The sequence below is a fragment of the Stigmatopora argus genome, chromosome 3 (assembly GCF_051989625.1).
Source record: "Stigmatopora argus isolate UIUO_Sarg chromosome 3, RoL_Sarg_1.0, whole genome shotgun sequence".
NCBI lineage: Eukaryota > Metazoa > Chordata > Actinopteri > Syngnathiformes > Syngnathidae > Stigmatopora > Stigmatopora argus.
This window is the reverse complement of record NC_135389.1, coordinates 21,509,433-21,532,104: the sequence shown is the minus strand read 5'-3', so window position 1 is coordinate 21,532,104 and position 22,672 is coordinate 21,509,433. Positions and strand designations below refer to the sequence as shown.

Genomic DNA, 22,672 nt, shown 5'->3' with positions numbered 1-22,672 from the left:
CTGGAGCGCAACATGGATTAGCCCAAAACACACACATTCAGACGCACACACACATCACGTCTTTTGCCCCACGGCATTCAAAGCATGGCTCGCACACAAGAATGGAGTCATTCATTTACTGTTGGAGGGCCGCTCAAGTGGAGTGTAACAGCCGTGAGTGACGCGGCGAGCTCTTGCATCACAGACTAGCGCTCGGAAACAAGCTGCTTTTTTTGGGGTGATAGGAATGAATACAGTAATCCCTCGATTATCGCGTCTTCACTTATCACGAATTCGCTACTACTGTATTTTGCCGTTTAATATACCCGGGTATATGAAATGATTTTTGCTTTTTTGAGCCTCCCGTTGGTGCGCCATTTAATATACCCCTGCCGTTTAGTATATTAAACGGCAACTCCGCTTTTTTGGCAAGATTTGTATGGTGTTCATGGGGGCATAATTATAGATACTTAAGTTCATTAAAATTCCAAGTCAGACTTTATTCAGCAGTAATTAGTTTTAACCTGAACAGTAAGTAGTTTTAGTCTGCAATAAAGAGTCACAGCATAAAGAGTGCGTAGTGGATCGTACCTTCCCGTTTAATATACCCCTGCCGTTTAATATACCCGGGTATATTAAATGGGTATATTAAACAGCAAAATACAGTAGGCTTTTTTCCCCGCTATTAATTATTTAAAAAAAAAAAAGTAATTTTTGGGGGGGGGGACTCGTAAGTGAAAGCCACTTTTGCGACTAGGACTTAGCACTGAATATGTACATTTTTTTTAAGTTTATAAAAACGTGAAAATCCATGCTGAAACTCGTAAGTGGAAGCCACTTTTGCTACTAGGCCTCCGCACTGAAAACATTTTTTTTATAAAAGTTCATAAGAATGTAAAAATCCACGCTGAAACTCATAAATAAAACCCTGAAGATTTTTTTATTAAGTTTATAAAAACGTGAAAATCCACGCTGAAACTCGTATGCTCTGTCACGAAAATAATAAAACAGTTGTTTATCCATCTTGGGAGAAAATAGAATTGTCAGAAAGCTAATTTGTTATCTATTAATTGTTGACATCCCCTTTGGCACCCTTAATGCGGTGCGCCTTATATATGGAAAAAGTTTTATAATGTCTCATTCATTGAAGCATTGCGCCTTATAGTGCGGGAATACGGACAATACTTTTTGTTCAAGTGGTGTATAAACTGTCTCATTTCAAAATGTTCCCAAATTTCCCTTGCACGGCAACAGCATTGCTTGATTGACACGTGTGGAAGATTTTATTTGGGTTTCTAAAGACTAATATAACCGTCACTTTGACAGCAGTTTCCGCATAAACACCAAGCAGAAAAAAGGGCGGACAAATGCGACACAGAAGTTAAGCAACTTTCTGCATTTGCTCATTTCAGAATAACTCTTTAGTGATTTATGACCATACGATGACGCCATTTTAGCACCACCCTGCCGTGCCCAAAACATTTACGCCTATTATTTTGTTAATTGTGGGGGTTTGAAATGTTTGTCTACTTTTGTTTTACAGGTTGTCTCACGCCCAGAGGTCTGCCGTCAAAGTCCTGCGTCGCATGCAGTACTTTGTGGCCCGTAAAAAGTTTCAGGTAAGAAAAAAAATGAGAGAGCAATGACATATTTTGCATAATAAGAAAAGTGGGGGGAGGAATATGTCAATATGTTATGTGCATATTTTTTGGGTGTGTTTGTTTGATGTTACTCACATTTAAATGCCTGAAACGCTGCACCTACACGCGACTTTTTCGTGCTCGTGTTAATTACCTGTCTGACTTATGATAGGTACAAACATGTTATAACATAATTACTATGATCAGCGATAAATACAAAGTCAAACAGGAAGATGAAAATTACAGTGGGGGAAAAAACATCCTTATGCAATTTTAGCTTGGCTTTATAATATCAGTCAACCTGTAAAAACTAAACAATTGGTAAACAAAACTAAACACATGGTTTACGTCACTGATGCTAAGCTAAGTGCTATCATTACAAATTTGAACACCATAAAGTCAGTTTTGCTTTTTCCTTTCCCTTTGAAAACAAATTAAAGCTAATACAATCACTGCAAGGTTATGAAAGTGGTAAACTAACATTTTTATACCGGCATTTAATTACAATATGACCAATGCCAAGCTAAGTAACAGAAGCATTTTAGCCTTTGTAAATTGTGAGTTTTGATTTTTTCCTTTTCCTTCTTTTATGTTTTTTGATCATTTCAAATTGTGTACGCCAAGGGTGTCAGACTCGGGTTGGTTCGCAGGCCGCATTAACGTCAACTCAATTTCATGTGGGCCGGACCATTTTAGATATAATATTTTGATATATTTTTTTTATAAATGGATTAAAAGAACTGGATTAAAATCCCTGAATATTCATTTTTTAATAGATCTAAAACAATGTTTATTTTAGCTTTTTTAAATATATTTTTTTAGATTTTACAAAATGATTTTTGAACTAAAAACACGGAAAAAATTGATTAAAAATTACAATTATTGATTTAAAAGGGGGAAAATCAGGACATTTAGTTGAAGTTGACAGGTATCGCATAAAACGCACGTCGCCATAAGTACAACCTGTTGTGTACTGTTTAGCCAACATTGTGTGTGTGTGCGTGTGGGTGGGTGTGTGGGTATGTTTTCAATTAAAGCCCTTCTAAGTGATCTCAGCTGCAAACTAAAGAGTTCACCGGGTTGTTTCTTACGCCCGTTGTACCCACGTCGCACCGAATAAAGCTGCGAAAGGCTGCTAATGCGATAGCTTTCTACATTACCATGCACTTGTCACATCACACGCACACACACACACACATGCACACACACTTGCATGCAGACGGAGTTAACAATGAACCCTTTGCACCCGTGGGGGTTGGGAATGGTTTTTTTGGGGACAGGGCAATAGCGCAGGTTGACAATGGCTTTTGTTATATTCATGTGTGTGTGTGTGTGTGGTTCTTTGTGTGTGTTTGTGTGTGTGACCCACAGCAAGCACGTAAGCCATACGATGTACGGGATGTGATCGAACAGTACTCGCAAGGACATCTCAACATGATGGTGCGCATCAAAGAGTTGCAAAGAAGGTGTGGCCCTTTTTTTTTGTTTCCTGGACCATAAAGTGACTTTTTCACTTTGTTGTCTCTTTTGTGCATTTCTATGAATGGCGCCTTTTCTTTTTTTGTTGGTTTGGTCATTTTTATTTTTGTCAGCTGACACTCTCAGATGTTACAAGAAGTTGTTTTCCAAAAAAGAAACATCTACAGAGAACAACGTGTTCATCTGACAGTAATTTTCACACCATTAGTTTTGAAGAAAGTCTTTATTATTCAGTTGACAATGAAAAAAAAATGGTAATGAGACTCAAAAAAATGGAAATGTGACTCAAAAAAGGCACATTTAGAGACTGGCAATGATTTTAGGTTTTTATTTTAGGAGTGTATTTTTTAAAATATATTTTTTTATTTTTTTAAATGACGTCCAATCCTTTTGGACGCATGAATGTTATTTTCCGTTCCAAAATATGAATCAAAATGCCTTTTCCTTTATGTTTTCAGATACTGAAAAAAAAGAGGATGAGTCTGAACATTTTTATAAAAACAGTACAATGATTGCCAGAAAGACATAAATGCTGACCAAATACATTTTAAATAGAAAAAAAAATGTATCCAAACTACAGCAAAATCCCCTAAAATTTAGTGGCGTAACCTTTTTCTTCAACATGACATTAAAATATTATGTTGCAAAACAGTACCGATGAATCTTTATTCCCTAAAAAATGTAAGAAAGAAAAAAGAAACAACCCACGCGTGCACATTCCATTTTGAAATGTCTTTTTCATGATTTATGATTGCTGATATCCATATGTTTCATTTATTGCCAGTCCACATTGACAAACGCGCGCGCGCGTGTGTGTGTGTGTGTGTGTGTGTGTGTGTGTGTGTGTGTGTGTGTGTGTGTGTTGCATCTTTCAACTAATTTTTTTTATTTTTTACCTTCTCAGGTTGGACGGCACACTCGGAAAGCCGGGAATGTTCCTCCCAGGTAAACAAACACACACACACAATTTCCAAGAAATTGGCCAAATTTTGAAGAAAAATGCCGGGATGATTTTGAAAATAATTGCTAATCTTTTACCGTACGACCTGGAATGACGACTTCAATTCACGTGTTGACCTCAAATCACATTTCCGGGTCGAATTAATTGAAATAGCAACAATCTGGCCCAGCCAACCATGAAACAATATCTATAATTATTAAAAAGTAGAGTGTTCAAATGACTCCCTATGTAACCCGATAGCTTACCTGTCAACTTATACATTTTTCCCATACTTTATACATTTTTTGATCATTTCAAATTGTGTATGGGATTTTTTTAAGTACGATTTTTGTAAAAGTGATCTCGTTTTACCCATTTTGGCTCTAATCCGGATTGTCTCGGTCACTGGTGGCAGCTGAAAATGTCATTTTTGACTGCTAATATTGTCATGCTTTAAGCATGATATACGCACTAAAATTCAGTGGTACCTCGAGATACGAGCTTAATGCGTTCCGGGACTGAGCTCGTATGTCAATTTTCCCGTAACTCAAATGAACGTTTCCCATAGAAATGAACTAAAAACTAATGAATTTGTTCCAACCCTCTGAAAAAAAACACCCAAAACAGAATATTTGATTGGAAAAAACATTTTTATTTGTTCTAATTCGCCATCTATTAACAAACAAAAAAATAAGTGGTTTAATAGTGAACTAAAATGTTTTTAATATTATTAAAATTAGAAGGATTTCGCGAGGGGAGAGAGACGGCCAGAGAGGGTGGGGGACTTTTTTCTCAAGATAAATATTTGCTCGAAATTTTACTCGTATCTCAAATTGCTCGTATGTCGGGGCACTCGTATGTCGAGGTACTACTGTATCTAAATATAGCGCGTCAGCAAGCAATGTACCCAGGCAGTCAAGCTGTCAGCGTCATACAGCGACATCTACACAATCTTGAATTTAGTGCATACTCATTGGGAGAATTTTTTTAAGTGTAACCATATTTTAGAAATTTTTTGATCATTTTAAATTGTGATCGCCGTATAACAACTTTAGTAAGGGATTTTTTGAAGTATGTTTTTTTGTAAAACCGACCTCGTTTTAGCCATTTCAGCTCTAATCCGGATCACTTAAAGACAAAAGACAAAAATGTCATTGTTGATTGCTAATATTGTCATGCTTTAAGCACGAAATGCGTGTCAGTCTTGTCCGCCTTTTCACTATATAAATATAGCGTGCCAGCAAGCAATGTACCCAGACTCTCAAGCTGTCAGCATCATACAGCGACATCTACACAATCTTGAATTTAGTGCATACTGATTGGGACAACATTTTAGACTTTTAAGTGCGCCCTATGTGAGTAAATATGTGCCGTGTTGCATTTTTTTTTTAATCGCTTAATAAGGGGAATTGCAATCATTAATAAGGGGAGCAATTGGCCGAGGTTGACCGCTATGTGATAGGCTCAATGTGAACGTGACCTCATGAGGAAAAACCTCTGTCCAAAAAATGGATGGATGGATAGATGGATACTAAAAGCAGTTGACTTGTTTTGACAGTGGTTTGACTTAAAACAGGCGCAGTGAACATGTGTTTTGATTTTGGTCACAGACACAAAAAAACAGCACTGTATTATGTTAGGATTTACAGGGAGGTTTTGGCCCATATTATTTTCAAGAAATAACCTTTGGACATGTCACTTTTGTTCTAAATATAACGCCAGAGTGTGACGCCCACGCTAATCCTCCCGCTCTGACTGCCAAGTGAGTTTGCACACTTGAGCTGTGTGAAATCCACGCGAAACATGACGTGTGTCATATCGCGTTTTTCCACATGTTTTATCGAGAAATGTCAACGTTGTAAAAATGGACCCTCGGTAGCAATATAGCCGAAACTCCCGAGGCTAACTTTTGTTTATGGAACTCGCTAACTTTAGTGTTTTAGAGGGGAATGAGCTAAAAGTAGATTTAAGTAGTGCCCCTGTACCGCCTTGTTTTAGGTGGGGGTCCTCCAATATTTGCCTTTTCCCGATTGAGCCCTCGAGTAAATGTTGAAGCAGCTTCAATGCGGAAATGACATTTGCAGAGGGCTTTTATTCGGCGCTAAAAAGTCATAAAAGGGCGGAATTCTACGCTATTCATGTTTCTCTTATTTTTATTCTCTCTTAAAACACACTCAAATTCAATAGGGCCCTTTAAAAACAGTAAATAAATTATTTTTTAAATAGAAATTGGCAGATTGGATATTTTTTATGCTGATTTTTTTAAATAATAAATTATATTTAAAATAGAAATTGGCAGATTGGATTTTTAAAAATAATAAATTATATTTAAAATAGAATTTGGCAGATTGGTTTTTTTATGCGTGTTTTTTTAAATAATACATGTTTAAAATTGAAATTGGCAAATAGCATTTTTTTATGTTGCTTTTTTAAAAATAATAAATTATATTTAAAATAGAAATTGGCAGATTGGATTTTCTTCTGCAGTTTTTTATAAATAATAAATTATATTTAAAATCCAAATTAGAAGATTGGATTTTTTTCTGTTCTTTTTTAGATAATAAATTATATTTAAAATGGAAATTGGCAGATTGGATTTTTTTATGCTGCTTTTTTAAAATAATAAATTATATTTAAAATAGAAATTGGCAGATTGGATATTTTTACGCTGCTTTTTTAAAATAATAAATTATATTTAAAATAGAAATTGGCAGGTTGGATTTAAAAAAATAATAAAATTTAAAATAGAATTTGGCTAATTGGATTTTTTTTAAGTTGCTTTTTAAAAAATAATAAATTATATTTAAAATAGAAATTGACAGATTGGATTTTTTTCTGCAGTTTTTTTAAAATAATAAATTATATTTAAAATAGAAATCGGAAGATTGGATTTTTTCTGTTCTTTTTTTTAGATAATAAATTATATTTAAAATAGAAATTGGCAGATTGGATTTTTTTTATGCGTATTTTTTTAAAATAATACATTATATTTAAAATAGAAATTGGCAAGAAATTTGGAATTGATTCCAAAACAGGAGGGAATTGTTGGCTTTGCCGTTGCGACGTTCCAAAGGCAAACCAAATGTGCACTTTCAATCACTTATCCATTGGAATCAAGTGACCCGAGTTATGAGTTATTAACGGTCCTTTGGGTTTTATTTTGGTACAAAAAATCAACTCACTTCCCAAGTCACCGAGCTGTTTATCGTGGCTTTCAAACGAAATCCCTCGTTAAACTAAACATCAAACATTTGACACGATGTCTCCCACTGTCCTACTCATTCCTAATCTAAACTTGAACGAGTCTGTGCCAAGTTAAGAGCTATTTTTGATCAATTTTTGATCGAACTTATGGTTTTCTATGGCAACCGGAAGGATGATATTCTACTGCACGTGGTACCGAATCACAACAGGTTTAAAATGTCAAAGTATATATCTGTCATTGTCCATCTTAACGCTGCTATTTGCAAAAATGCTCCGATCCAAATTTAGAAAAATGCTATACAGTTTTCTACTCTGCCCCGGTTCTTCTCAAGAGCCCGCCATATACTAGCTTCAATTCGTTTTTGTTTTATTTTGGCAGTCCCAGTTGACTTTTGCTCTGAAACTCTCATAGAATAGACGATAAACGAAGACAAACGTAATGCCAAACTAGCCCAAACAATACTGAATATTAATAAGGGAATATTCATTCCCAAAACATGATATCAGAATCTTGTTGATTTGATCTCGTTTCCGCTACGATATAAAAAATGCACTTGTTGCCATATCATCAACGTTTCTCTTTTGTTTGCTAGGTAAAGGCGAAGATAAAGAATTCCCGACCATTGGAGCGCGCCTGATCCGACTGGAAGATAAGGTATGTGCGGCACCCTTTTGGCATTTGTGTGTCTTATCTGTCACAGATTACGTCGCATTTGGCGCTTCCATATTTAATGTACATGCAGTTCCAAGGTCAAAATACCAAGGTTAGGTTTAGGGTCTTTAAATGATTGTTTTGATCTCATTAACAAATTTGGCGAGTGGAATGTTCCTCTTCTATTGATCTGGTCTGAAAGGGATGGGATATTTACTAACTATATGCTCAACTTAATTCAGTTTTTATCAGTTTTATCCTTTTTGGCGACGTTGCGATGCCTTTGCGATAACTGTCTGTCCGTAGTTTTGTGCTTTGGTGCCAGTTTTCCAGTCTGGCAATCGTACCCGTTGAACCGGTGCGTGCTTGCGCCGCTTGATTTTTTTGTTTTTTTTTTGTTTTCCACGCCCAAATGATAGGGTACAAAGTGTGTCGCTCGGGCATGCAACTGGCTGTTTGTCTTCGGGTCACGGATGGACGATGTTTGTGCGGTTTGCTAAAATGTGTGTTTAGGTTAGAAATGGCGGTAGGACAATGCTTTTTGACTCATCTGAAGCATGTTTAGAAAATTCGACAGTGTTTCAAGTGATGGTTTTTAACGATTTTAGTTTTTAGTCTTGAGACTGCAGTCCTTTTGCCATCTTGGTGAGTTAGAGTTCCATACCTGTCAACCTCTGCCGATAACTGCCCTTATAAATGATTATGATTCCCCTTACAAACCCCCCAAAAACCTTACAAACACCGTACGAGTCGTACGACTCGTACGGTGTTTGTAAGGTTTTTGGGGGGTTTGTAAGGGGAATCATAATCATTTATAAGGGCAGTTATCGGCAGAGGTTGACAGGTATGGAGTTCAATTGTTCTGGCCATGTTATGATTGCAGTATATGTCATATTCGGGAGAGCCTCGACTTCATTTGACGTCTCCAATTTTGACAAATGGCAAAAGTTTGACAGATTTAGAAGCCCAGGATTTGTAATCATTGTTATGCTGTAATAGTAACAACCCATATCTTTTTAAAGGCCAGTAATTAGAAGGGATAACTAATAAAATGGCAGCGTTTCGTTCCTTCTCAGGAATTCAAGTTAGGACGTTTTGTCTTTGAAGAAAAGCCTATTTTCGCCAAACAAGATTGTTATGCGATTGCTTGGCTGCTTTTTACGTTGAATACTTTTATTGTCATTTGTACAAGTATAATGACATTTAAAGCTTTCACCACGTAGTACACAAATAACAACAACAAACAGACAAATAAATGATCAGTAAATAAGAAGAAAAAAAAATACCGCATTTATTCCAGTAGAACGCGCACCGATAATTTGTGACTAAAAATTGATATAGACCGTACGGTGTTTGTAAGGTTTTTTGGGGGTTTGTAAGGGGAATCAATAATCATTTATAAGGGCAGTTATCGGCAGAGGTTGACAGGTATGACATGGGAACCCTGAAAAGTATTATTGAATAACTATACTTATTGTAGAATTCCATAGTTCTGCTGGTAATTGAAACAGTTTAACCGTATTTTTTACGTCACGTACTACATGTTGCGTTTTTGAAGTAACCGGCCTACTTTTCCCGTCATGACTGTTTCCGCATTATTTTGCTGAACGTTTCTCGTCACGTTAGCGTCTTGTTTTGACGGGGATAGCACACCTGTTCTATGGAAGAAGACAAAGGGGTTGCTGGGGGGGTTGTGGGGCTTGTTTTGGGGTTTCCTTTTTAGCCACAGGCAGCAGGTGGATAAACCGGATGACCCTTTTTTTGTATTTTTGCTTTCCCTGGCAATGTTGCTCTCAGCTGGGAGAGGATTTGCGTTTGAAACGTGGGTACTCAAACACCTGGCCGGGGGTGTGTGTGTGGTAAATTTAGTCCTTTTGTACAAACAAACATCATAGCGGGCGATTATGAGAGGCAGTTACGTCACAAAAAAAGGTAAAAATTCCAATTAAATCATCCAAAATGTCATGATGTAAGAGTCTGCAAACGGCGCGGCGTTTCCCCTCGCCACGAGGTCGAGCCCCGTTTTACGAAATGACGTTTCCCCCGAGCGTAAAAGTTTACGGCGCACGCTAGGCTTGAAGTGAACCGGAGCCGGAGCTGACCTCCAGCGAGCTTGCGGTCATTTCGTAACCTTTTCAAGACGGCGTCACCTCCTAGCCTCTTCTCGTAAACGTCAACCTAATGACACGTGGAGCAAACCCTGGTGTCACAGTTGACTCACTCCTAAGTAGGATCTTTCCCAACAGCGCGTTGGAATCATTCACTAGCCATACCGCACTGAGCGCATAGTACATGTGTGTGTATGTGTGTGTGCGTGTTCCTATGACCTGCTTCTTAGGCATATTTTTAACTCTTGACTCTCAACTTGTCCTTAAACGACAGATAAAAAAAACTCTGAATACAATTAAAGTCAATTTGTCCAATTTTAGGTTGGTTACAAACAATCTAACGCTGGAGTCACTCAAAATATATTTTGACACATGACTTACTGCCTAACAAGTTAGTCATCGGCCTGCAAAACAACACTAAAACCAATTGAAACCATTTATAAGCAAGCTTTGAAAGTAATGGACAGAAAGCCCAAAACGCCTGATATTAAAAAAAAAACTACACAAACGCCTGAACTGGGACAATACTGTTAAATATGCAGATGCCACCTTAGTTTACAAAATCTTCCGTAACAAAACTCCTCCTCCAGTGCAAGATTTTATACAAAAAATACCAAGAAATCAACAAGAGCTGGCTCTAGAGGTGACTGTGTAGTTCCCTTCAAAAAGAGTGCTAAATTAGCCAAAGCACCTTTGTGCCTGGAAGCACATACCTGGAACTCGATAGCAATTAGCACACGTCAACTGTCGTTTCTGAACCTCTTGGCCAATCATCTTAAAGCCTGGCTGTTAGATGAACAAGGGCTGGCTCTTGAGGTGACTGTAGTTCCCTTCAATAAGAGTGCTGAATTAGCTACAGCACCTTCTCTCCTCATTACTGGAACTCGATAGCAATTAGCCTACATGTTTCTGAACCTCTTGGCCCATCATTTTAAAGCCTGGCTGTTGACCAACAAAATTGCCATCACATTGCCAGAACTGTTAACATCCGTCAACCCCATTTCAGGAGTACCCTTGTCCCATTTCTGGAGTTTATCCGATTCATGCAAAATTGAACTGGCACAAGACGAATCATTCGTCAGAACTTGGAACTCGGATGAATCACAATGCACTCTTGTTACCAAATTCTTCCGGTTTACAGTGCAGTTGAACCAAGATGGCGGAAGCCGTAGCGATGTTGTGAATTTTCAAGGCATTTCAATTGGAAATTTGGTACTTTTCTGAAATGGTTGCTTCCCAAAAAAATTAAAGTGACAATTTTTGGGGTATTTCCGGAGTTTATAGAGCTTGTTTGGAGTCCTGGAATTTACCTTGCATTTCCGGGTAAACTCCTGAAATTCAGGAGTAGTTGGCAGCTCTGCATTGTTGTCTAAAACTGTGCTACTTGCGTGTGTGTATATATGTTTCCTCGTTTACCTTCAACCTGGACAAAGGACTAAAGATAGAAATTAGCCCTCGGCTACAATCTTACATATTTACATATATGTATATTCATTGTCATGTATAGAAATAAGTTCCTTCATATGGGCTGTCCCTTATTACATAAATCAAACTCAAACTCAGTGTCAGACTCACAAAAACTCGGTTACTTTTCGTTCGAACGCCTCCCGGAAAAAAGCCAGATGCAAACTACTCTCGCCGGGCTTTATGTCGGGGTGTCAGCGTCGTAGATGAATTTATATTTTATGGGCGGAAGGGGGCTCCGCCATTGTGTGTCCGGAACAGGGATGGGCCAATGATTTATCACCCTCCGACAAAGACCAATAAGGGAAGTTGATTAATCGTAGACGTGCCCGACCCAACGCTCTCCAGATTGAATTCTCCAGTAGCGGCTTGGAAACCAAGACGGATGGCGTTCGTGACGGGCGGGGTGTTATCTTTCCGTGGCGCGCACTCGGTGAAAAACGCCCCGGCGACCAGTTCAAACAGTTGCCAGCGTTTCCGAGCTTCACGCACGGCGCCCACGTCAGCGCCGGTAAATGTCGGCAGCGTTAAATAGTACAAAAAGGAGCCGTAAAAAGACGAAGGTCCCGTAGAATGAAGGATTCACGGTTAGAAACCGGTTAGCGGTAGCTAAGTGGTGGTCTGAAAAAAATGGAGCCGTTTCATGGAAAGGACAGAAATAAAATGGTTGTGGAGGAGAACGGCGGTTAGCCTCGCTAGCGTCGCTTTTTCCGATCGTTGGTAGTCTTGAAATATATTTTCGTTGCCAAAAAGTGTCTTGTCCAGCGATGTGTGGTCAACAAGTATGTGGTGATGAGAAGTTAATATCTCAACGGGCAGCATTTTGGATAGGATATTTGTCATTGTGCTAAGCTAATTGCTAAAATGAGTCTATCTGTATGTGGAATTGAAATGATGTAACAGAGAAAAGTTAGCATTTTATGCGCCGTGATAAAAAAAGATCAGGAAAATATCGCATAAATTATATAAACTTCTTTCAGCATGTGGATAAAATGTGGCGAGTTGTATTTTCAGTCGTTTCAGTCTCAGAAAGAGTTGCGAGCTGCTGAAAAGAAAATAAACTGTAAATGATTAATTGCCGTGTAGTTAACTTGCACCACGTTTTAGTCGGGAAAAACAATCTTTTTTACCTGTCAATTTATACGTTTTTCCAGTATTTTATACGTTTTTGGGTCATTTCAAATTGTCTTCGCCACATGTGTCAAAGTGGCGGCCCGGGGGCCAAATTTGGCCCGCCGCATCATTTTGTGCGGCCCGGGAAAGTAAATCATGAGTGCCGACTTTCTGCTTTAGGATTAAATTAAAATGAAGAGTATAGATGTATATTATATTTCCTGATTTTCCCCCTTTTAAATCAATAATTGTAATTTTTTAATCCATTTTTTTTCTGTGTTTTTAGTTCAAAAATCATTTTGTAAAATCTAAAAATATATATAAAAAAGCTAGAATAAACATTGTTTTAGATCTATAAAAAACTGAATATTCAGGGCAAATATACCGCGTCAGCAAGCAATGTACCCAGACAGTCAAGCTGTCAGCATTGTACCGCGACATCTACAGAATCTTGAATTTAGTGCATACTGATTGGGAGAATATTTTAGACTTTTAAGTGTAACTGTACTTTATATGTTTTTGATCATTTCAAATTGTCTACGCCGTATAGCAACTTTTGTAAGGGATTTTTTGAAGTATGTTTTTTGTAAAACCGATCTCGTTTTAGCCATTTCGGCCCTATATATATATATATATATATATATATATATGTATGTATGTGTGTATATATATTTATATATATATATGTGTGTATATATATATATGTGTATATATATATATATATATATGTATATATATATATGTATATGTGTGTATATATATGTATATATATGTATATATGTATGTATATATATATGTATATATATATATGTATGTATAAATGTATATGTATGTATATATATATGTATATATGTATATGTATATATATATATATATATATATATATATATATATATATATATATATAGCGTATCAGCAAGCAATGTACTCAGACAGTCAAGCTGTCAGCGTCATAAAAACTACAGAATCTTGAATTTAGTGCACCCACTGATTGGTCACCCCGTCCACTTTGTGGAAAATGTTAGACTTTTAAGTGCGCCCTATGTGATTAAATATGTTCTTTTATTAAAATTGGATTTAATTAATTATTACTGGTGAAAGGACTCCTATTCATAGAATCATTCAATGAGCATTGTCTGTTAAATGTGTGTTTCTGTGTACACTACATGGACTATAAATCACACCGAGTGTGCATATTAAAAAAAAAAGAAAAACCTCATGCTGAATAGTAGCGTAACATAGACCGTACAGTACAATGCTCGTAAATTCAACACTAGGGCCCAAGAATGCGCGGCATGACCTTAATGGCGTCTCAATTAGGTAAGTATGCTGTAAATTACGGCGAGGCCAAATATTGGGAATACTTGAGGAGTGGGTGTTTGTTAGGAGTCCATCTGTAAGGCATTTAGGGCCTCTCAGCTCTGGAATCAGGGTTTTTGCACCGTAAGCGTGTGCATGTACGTGCGTTTGTTCAAATCTGGCGCCAGGCCTCGCTACAAGGCTGTAGTAAACAGTGGGAATCGTAAACATGACGTATTTATTGCTCAGGGAACACTTGAGGACAAATACCGTATGTGTGTCAATCGTTCTCGCCAAGGGTCTGCTGATTGCGAGTTGTTTTGGGTGAAGGATGGAAATAGAGTGGCTGGTCAGTTTTTACAAATTTGAGAGTTCCACAAATTCCTCAATTTGACTTATTTCTCGAGTGAATGCACAGTGACCAATCGAAGATCCGGTCCGTCAGTTCTTACAAACGCTCTCGCCAAGGGTCTGCTTATAGTTGTTGTTTTGGCTGGTCAATTTTTACAAATTTGAGATTTCTCCAAACTCCTCAATGCGATTTATTCCTTGAGTGAATAACAGTGACCATTCGAAGATTTGGTCCATCAGTTCTTACAATCAATCTCACCAAAGGGTCTGCTTATCACAAGTTGTTGTTTTGGACGAAGGACGAAAATAGCGTGGCTGGTCAACTTTTCCAAATTTGAGATTTCTTCAAACTCCTCAATTCGATTTATTCCTTGAGTGAATGACAGTGACCATTCGAAGATCCGGTCCGTCAATTCTCACAATCAATCTCGCCAAGGGTCTGCTTATTGCCAGTTGTTGTTTGGGCGAAGGACGAAAATAGAGTGGCTGGTCAACTTTTCCGAATTTGTGATTTGTCAGTTCGATCGTTTTTCCTTGAGTGAATTACAGGGACCATTCGAAGATCCGATCCATCAGTTCTTACAATCAATCTCGCCAAGGGTCTGCTGATCGCCAGTTGTTGTTTTAGGCGAAGGACGAAAATAGAGTGGCTGGTCAACGTTTCCAAATTTGACATTTGTCAGTTCCATTTTTCTTCCTTGACTGAATGCACAGTGACCATTCAAAAATCCGGTCCATCAAATCTCACCACATCCCCGACCAGAACGGACTCTAACCCATAATTGCAGTTACGTCGCCATAACAATACATCTCTCTTTGATCCAATAACATAACAATGACACCCGTCAGGTGTATACGTGCTTCAACACTTTCTCCATCATTTCTGTCATGCCCCCCCCCCCCCCCCCCCCCCTCCGGCCCCTTATTGTCTGAGCTCAAAGGCTCCATGGCCACTCGCCAATGTGTCAGCAACCCAGATTTTATTTACGCGCTCCATTTTATTCCCAGAGGGATGCCCCTTTCATTCCAACACCCCCGTTTTGTTTCTTAGCCAGGCTCCCAGCACCTCTTTGCCATGAGAGCATCCTGCCTGTTGTTGTGATGTGTTTTGATATATATGTGTGTTTGGCCATAGCATGCTCAGCGGGGATCCTGACCAACCAGGCCGCTCTAAACAAAGAGAGGAAACTTGGCAAAGGAAACATACACACACACCCACACACACACACAAAAATCCTGGAACCCACACGGCATCGGGACCCTCGCTGACCCGCGTACACAGAACCTTCCTGGCATGTCTAGACTTGACCCTCTGCAACACCACCATTTTGCACTTCCTCCTGTTTGTCCAGATTGGAAATCTTTTACGTTTTCCGGAGTTTTGTGCCGCTCCGCTTTGTTTTGTTGCTTTGTGTCTGCTCGAGTCTGGCAACGAGCAGGTTTCTTACTTACCGCCGGCGACCCGCTTCCACGCGGACAACGGAGGTCATTGTCCTCCAGAGAGCTGCGCCCTCTGGAGCGAGTGAGCGGCCTCGACGCAATCGCGCATGAAATTTGCGAGCTCCCAATGAATGTCAGGGAAGTTGGCGTAAACAGAGCCACGACTAGAGCGGTCCAATGCTTCTTTGTGCATTGGGGGAGTCATTAAAATACAGTGGTACCTTGAGATAAGTTGTTCTGGGACTGGGATCCTATGTCAATTTTACTCGTAACTCAAATGAACGTTTCCCATAGGAATGAACTAAAAGAAAATTAATTCGTTCCAACCCTCTGAAAAAAACACCCAAAACCGGATATTGGATTGGAAAAACATTTCTATTTCTTCTAATTCGCCATCTATTAACAAAGTAACAAATAACTAGTGGTTTAATAGTAATAAAATGTGTTTAATAGTACTATAATTTGACGGATTTCGCGGAGGGGAAAGAGAGAGGGGGATTTTTTGCATGGCAACGTGCTCGTAACATAAAATAAACAAATTTAAATGAACTTGGATTACGATGCAGACACACTCAAAAATAAGTTTAATCTATTAATTAATTCGTTCCAAATTCACCCAAAACCAAATATTGGATTGGAAAAACATTTTTATTTGTTCTAATTCACCATCTATTAACTAAGTAACAAATAACTAGTGGTTTAATAGTACTAAAATGTGTTTAATAGTACTAAAATTAGACTGATTTTGCGGAGGGGAGAGAGAGACTTTTTGCACGGCAACGCGCTCGTAACATAAAATTAACAAATTGAAATGAACTTGGATTACGATGCAGACACTCAAAAATAAATTTAATCTAACCTTACACTAAACTTAATTCCAATTTTTTAAAAACTTTGATATCTTTCGTCTCCTGGGTTGGCTCTATTGGCCCCGCCTCCACCCTAACTTTCAGATGCAACCTATCGAGGGTTGTTTGCTTTTGTCTTCCCTTCAAAATATTCCTAAAATGATGCACACAAACGTCCTCACAATCGGATAATGCGCGACCACTTGCCAACGAGAAATAGTATATAATTCTCTCGTATTAGCGATCGATCCGCCATTCGCACTGCCTAACGGGGAAAAAAAAACACTGTAAAAAATGCAACACTCCGCTTAGTAATATATTCATGTGGATTTTGTCTGGCTAAACATATTGCTCCACATTTTGCCTTCAAATCCGGTCCCGAAATCAGAGTAACCTACCGTAAATGCTTGTTTTTAGCTAATTGATGAGCCTTATCGGACTTTAGCGTTAAGCTAGCCGACCTGATTTCTCTAAATAGGCATGTAATTCTGTCCTGGGAGTGGCCTTCGTATGTGCCTGTTCTTTCTAAATCAGGTCACTTGTCTCTCACTTCATGTATACAAACAAAATGCTATACAATTACCATGTCTTCACCAAAAGCGATGAAGACCTCGTATGCTAGCATTTTTTTTTTGACGTGCCCTAAAACATGTTCCACCCCTGCATTTTTCTGGATCTGGCGAATGTGCCGAGCGGACCTGGTCTTTGTCACGTCTGTGGGTTCTCCACCGTCGATGCGTTCCCGCTCTCAATTGGCGCGGCGCAAAGCGTTAGCTAGCGTGCGGCCTGGAGTGCGGCCTCGCAGTAAATCACATCAGGGCCATGCGCTCGGGATGAAGCTCCTGGCAGCTCCCAGATGGCCTTTGGCTCCGGCTCCCTTCCCTTAGCGCCACTCTCTAATTTCAGAGCCGGGCCCTTGCCCACTACTGTGTCTTTACCACATTCCCACAAGCCAGAGACGGCTAGTCTGCATGTCTGGGCCCTCTCTCGCTCTCCACCTCGTAGCGTAACTCAGTCCCAGGTCCAAGGTCTGGCCCGCGGGCCTTTGGCGGCCATTTATTTGGCCTGCCGACCATTATCAGAATAGATTTTTGGACATGGACCACGATCCCAACTTTGTTTGTTCTCTTCTTGTTGGGTATCGAGTCTGTTCGGCTATGCTAGCATACAAGCAGACACGGGGAGCTATGTAGTTAGCAAGCGGGCCTTCAGCGGCCATTTTTGTGGCCTGCCGATCATTATCAGAATAGATTTTTGGACATGGACCACAATCCTAACTTTGTTTGTTCTCTTCTTGTTGGGTATCGAGTCTGTTCGGCTATGCTAGCATACAAGCAAACACGGGGAGCCACGTAGTTAGCAAGTGGGCCTTCGGCGGCCATTTTTTTTGGCCTGCCGACCATTATCAGAATAGATTTTTGGACATGGACCACGATCCCAACTTTGTTTGTTCTCTTCTTGTTAGGTATTGAGTCTGTTCGGCTATGCTAGCATACAAGCAGACACGGGGAGCTACATAGTTAGCAAGCGGGCCTTCGGTGGCCATTTTTGTGGCCTGCCGACCATTATCAGAATAGATTTTTGGACATGGACCATGATCCCAACTTTGTTTGTTCTCTTCTTGTTAGGTATTGAGTCTGTTCAGCTATGCTAGCATACGAGGAGACACGGGGAGCTACGTAGTTAGCAAGCAGGCCTTTGGTGGCCACTTTTGTGGCCTGCCCATCATTAGCAGAATAGATTTTTGGACATGGACCACAATCCTAACTTTGTTTGTTCTCTTGTTGTTGGGTATCGAGTCTTTTCGGCTATGCTAGCATACAAGCACGGTGAGCTACGTAGTTAGCAAGCAGCATTGCGACGGCCTGGTTGCGGGAATATCTCAGAGTTCCAACTATGCTGGATTTGGTCCTCGTTCTGACTTTAAAACTCTTGCTGCCTAATTAGGCGGACAAGTAAAGTAAATACAAACAGAAGACTGTGCCAGAGAAAAGGTTCTTACCCCCCTGCAGGGGGCTCCATTGTTGCTTTTCGGCTTTTGTCGTTGACCCCCTTTGTTTGGGCTCTTGTTGTCAGCGACGGCATTTTCATCTGAATAGAAGATTATAGGTCTCCAGTCTCCTGTCATATAAATGATCTTGGACAGATCTAGAATCTCTCTACATGTTGTAGAAGTCACTTAAGGGCTCAGTTGCAATTATCCATGCTCCATTTCTGTTTGGCAAACTTTGCACCGTGTTCCTTGACGCGGAATTGCCCCGATTTGCCGGTTTTCGGATTAAAATCCAGCATATGTTCGTTTAAATGAGGAACATTTACTGTATTTTCTCGAATAATAGCCACCCCTGCCTATTACCCGCACCCTTAAAATTGCCTTAAAATCATTGAATTTTACCATTTCTCTCGTATAAGCCGCCCCTGATTCACAATTTTCACCTACATTCCTGGTTTTAATAGGGAGTACAAATGTGTTACTTTGAAGGGAAAAACTTAAGAAAAATCATCGCACATGATATTTCTGAAATACTGTATGAATTGAAAGGATCGTCTGCTGATTTGCATATTATTTGGGTCAATATCATAAGGAAGTATAATTCAAAAAGGAGGTCATGTGAGCAGTACAACCAGGAAGTGTGTCCATAGCGGTCTAGTTTGTCATCCCTAAGTAAGATGGCGGCGCCCTGAGCGACCAATGGCGGGCACAAGTAAGTGAGTTTTTTCATGTTTTATGCAAGATATGGTTTATTTTCATCTTGAATTTAATTCATAAACGTCAAAATAAAATTTATTTAGCGTTTTATCTGTTTATCTTTTCTCTATTTTAGAATAAATGACCGTATCGACCGCATTGTTTTGCGTTATGGCGTTTCGTCTTTGTCACTTAACAGTTTCGTGCATGTCAAGCCTAATTTATGTGCATATAAGCCGTACCCTCGATTCAGTCTTTTTTTTTTTTGACAAATACGGCGTGAACAGAGTTACAAATCTGGTCAAAGTTAAAGTACTACTGTGCATTTTTTTCTTCCCCCCCACACAAATGTTTTATTGCCTTGGCCACACTGGACCGCTAACATACTCCCCCGCGCACCAGTTCATTTTCAGCACAGAGGTGCGAGCACATAAGGGAGGTTACAACACGGTCAAGGAAATGAGTTACGTGTTTTACGGGCTGGCAGTGTTTTAGCCAATGCGCAGTTTGGAGCCGCCAAATTCTCGCCTGCATGCTACACTGAAAAAAGTGCAAAACATGCCAAAACGTGGGTGGACCTGAACAATTCAGATCCGTGCAAAATAAGGTATGATGCAGTGCAGCTCTGCTAACTGAAATTCTAAGTGTACATTAAATTAAAACCAAAACAAACAGGGACAGTTTCTTCCCAAGAGCTGTCGGTCACCATATTCAACCCGGGTTTTTCCTCTAATCTAGACCCAATGAAGTACCGTCTCTGCACTATACGTAAAAAGCCATACCACTGCCAGATCCATGTTTATAAGTAATGTTCTCAGACTTTTTCTTCAATCTTAGCACTGCAAATTTTTATCATGCACTTTGATACTTGCACTAAAAGACCAAAGCTAAATACCTCACATGCTAACCACTTAAGTCAATTATTTTTTTAACCTCGCTTCCTCAATTTTTATTGTATATACCGTGTTTTCTGGCATATAAGTCGTATTTGTAACTAAAAAAATGATGCCTGAGTCAAGGGTACGGCTTATATGCGCACAAATTAGGCTTGACATGCACGAAGCTGCAAAGTGACAAAAACGAAATGCAATGCGGCCGATACGGTAATTTATTTCAAAACAGAGAAAAGATAAACAGATAAAACGCTAAACAATTTTTTTTTTTACGTCTACGAATGAAATTCAAGAAAAAAAATAACCGTATCTTGCATAAAACGTGAAAAAAACTCCCTTACTTAGCCTCAATACATTTGTTCGTAGTGTTTACCATGTCAGCACATCCCAATAGTCGTTAACACTTAATCAAAGGTCTTGCGGTCGATCTTTAAAATATCAGTCTTGATGTACCTGCGTAATGTGTATCTCATGCAATTATTGCATCCAAAGACTTGGTGATCCGGGTATGACAAAACTAGACCGCTACGGATACACTTCCTGGTTGCATTGCTCACTTGACTTCCTTTTTAATTCATCCACGGGCAGGCAACACCATTTCGGAAATCCAGCTTTTCTCTACTATCTCAGAAATACCATGTGCGGTGATTTTTCTTAAGAATTTCCCTTCAAAGTAACACATTTCTACTCCCTGTTAAAACCATGAATATGGAGGTGAAAATTGTGAATCAGGGGGCGGCTTATACGAGAGAAATTGTAAAATTCAACGATTTTAAGGCCATTTTAAAGGTACGGCTTATACGCGGAGGCGGCTAATATGCGAGAAAATAGGGTAATACATTGAAACATTAGATTCTGTAATGACATGAGGCTTTTCTCTTATAGTTTTAGCGTACTATTTAATGAATAAAAGTATGTCAGGGACCCTCCAAGGAAAAACCTTGGACACCCTTGTTGAAGATGTTATGAGAGGGCGACAGATAAGAGGTGAGACAGCCAGGGTGATCTTGACACGTCCCGTCCGTGAGTCAGCGGCGAGGAAGTGGGAGGCCGGCCGGTGTCTGCGCTCCAGTCGGCCCGATAAGCCCTGCAGATAAACAGTCTAAGCCTGGGAGGAAGAGGAGGAGGAGGGAGAAGAGACGAGGAAGGGCACGATGACTGTTGAGTCCTATCTCCTCGTTCACACCAGGAGGAGGTCTGTCGAGAAGACCGGAGACGAGAGGCTGGAATCTGCGCGATAAGGTTTCCCATAAGATAGGCTAGGTTTTATCTTCTCACGGACGCTCAACTGACAAAGCGTTTGTGGGCTTGGGGTCCTACGGAGCTACTTTTGGGTCCCGGGGGTCTTCAGTGAGGGTCCACCTGAACTCTGTGAGCTCTTTAAAAACAAGCTAGCAGTTCGAAATCAATATTAGCCGTCCTAGAGACGCTCTTATCAAGTGTTTTGTTTGTCTGACTCGGCTGTAAAAGCATCCCCCCCCCCCAGACCGAGGTTGGCAGGTATGGTATCTGATCCCGAAATAGAACCCTGGCAATAATCTTAGACCACCCCTACAAAGAATTGAACTCGCGACCTCTGGTTAACAAGACCAACGCTCTAACCACTTTATGATAAGAACTCCAGCACCATGCTAGACTACATTTCCCACTTGGCAAAACGATGTCTCGGCAGTATGTGGATTGCTTTTCATCAATATTTGGAGAGAAGCTTAACGGGCCGTTTGAGTGTGTGTTAACATACTTTGAAAGTCACGTCAGGATTTTATGCGTGCCGAATAAGAGTGTGCGTGTCTGTGCGTAGGAGATTGCCTGACTCGCTACCTTGACATTGGCGCTGGGTTTTCGGCTGAAATCTGCCGCTTCGGGTCTGAAGGCCCCCCCCCCACGGCACCCCCGAAACCTCCCCACCCGTGCACTCCCTCCTGCTCTGATAAAGTTTCAGAAAGGAGGGAGCGCACTGATTGTTGACTCGGACTACTGTGGGAATGCAGATGCTCCGTGCGTGCGTGGGCGACCCCGCCCACCGGGACCGGGGGGGGAGGGGCTTTGTGGGGGCAACCAGCTGGGCTGTCTGACGTCTGTCACACAGCAGCCCCTGGTTGGCATGACAATGCGGCAGATGGCAGCCAAAAATGCCTCTTAAGCATCACGCGAGCGTGGCTTTAAAACGACGTAATTAAGTGTGGTCACGTGTTTTGATTTCACGTGTTAATTCCATCTGTCATAAACTTTATTTTGCGTTTCCTGTCGGTGAGGAAATGAGCTGAGCTCGTTGGCATTTCTGGTTTTGCTCCTTTTCATGTTGGTTTTCAAGAACATTGTTTTCATTTGGAAATGTATTGATGTTTATACAAATACTAGGAAACTACAGTTTTGATTACCGTATTGGCCTGAACATAAGACAACCTCGTCTTTTTCAAGACTTAAGTTTGAAATAAGACTTTTTCAGCACCAAATTAAATTTTTATACAGTGGTACTTGAGATACGAGCTTAATGCGTTCCGGGACTGAGCTCTTATGTCGATTTACTCGTAACTCAAATGAACGTTTCCCATAGAAATGAACTAAAAACA

At 39.9% G+C, this 22,672-nt stretch overlaps 1 protein-coding gene across 1 annotated transcript in view; it reads left to right on the top strand.

Annotated features, from left to right (window-relative positions):
- Positions 1–22,672, top strand: part of kcnq1.2 (potassium voltage-gated channel, KQT-like subfamily, member 1.2) — a 127,093-nt gene that overhangs the window by 69,858 nt on the left and 34,563 nt on the right. Inside the window, exons 15-18 of the mRNA XM_077597437.1 lie at positions 1,523–1,598; positions 2,991–3,085; positions 4,003–4,043; positions 7,836–7,897. Of these exons, the coding sequence (XP_077453563.1) occupies positions 1,523–1,598; positions 2,991–3,085; positions 4,003–4,043; positions 7,836–7,897 (274 nt within the window). The remainder of the gene's footprint in view (positions 1–1,522; positions 1,599–2,990; positions 3,086–4,002; positions 4,044–7,835; positions 7,898–22,672) is intronic.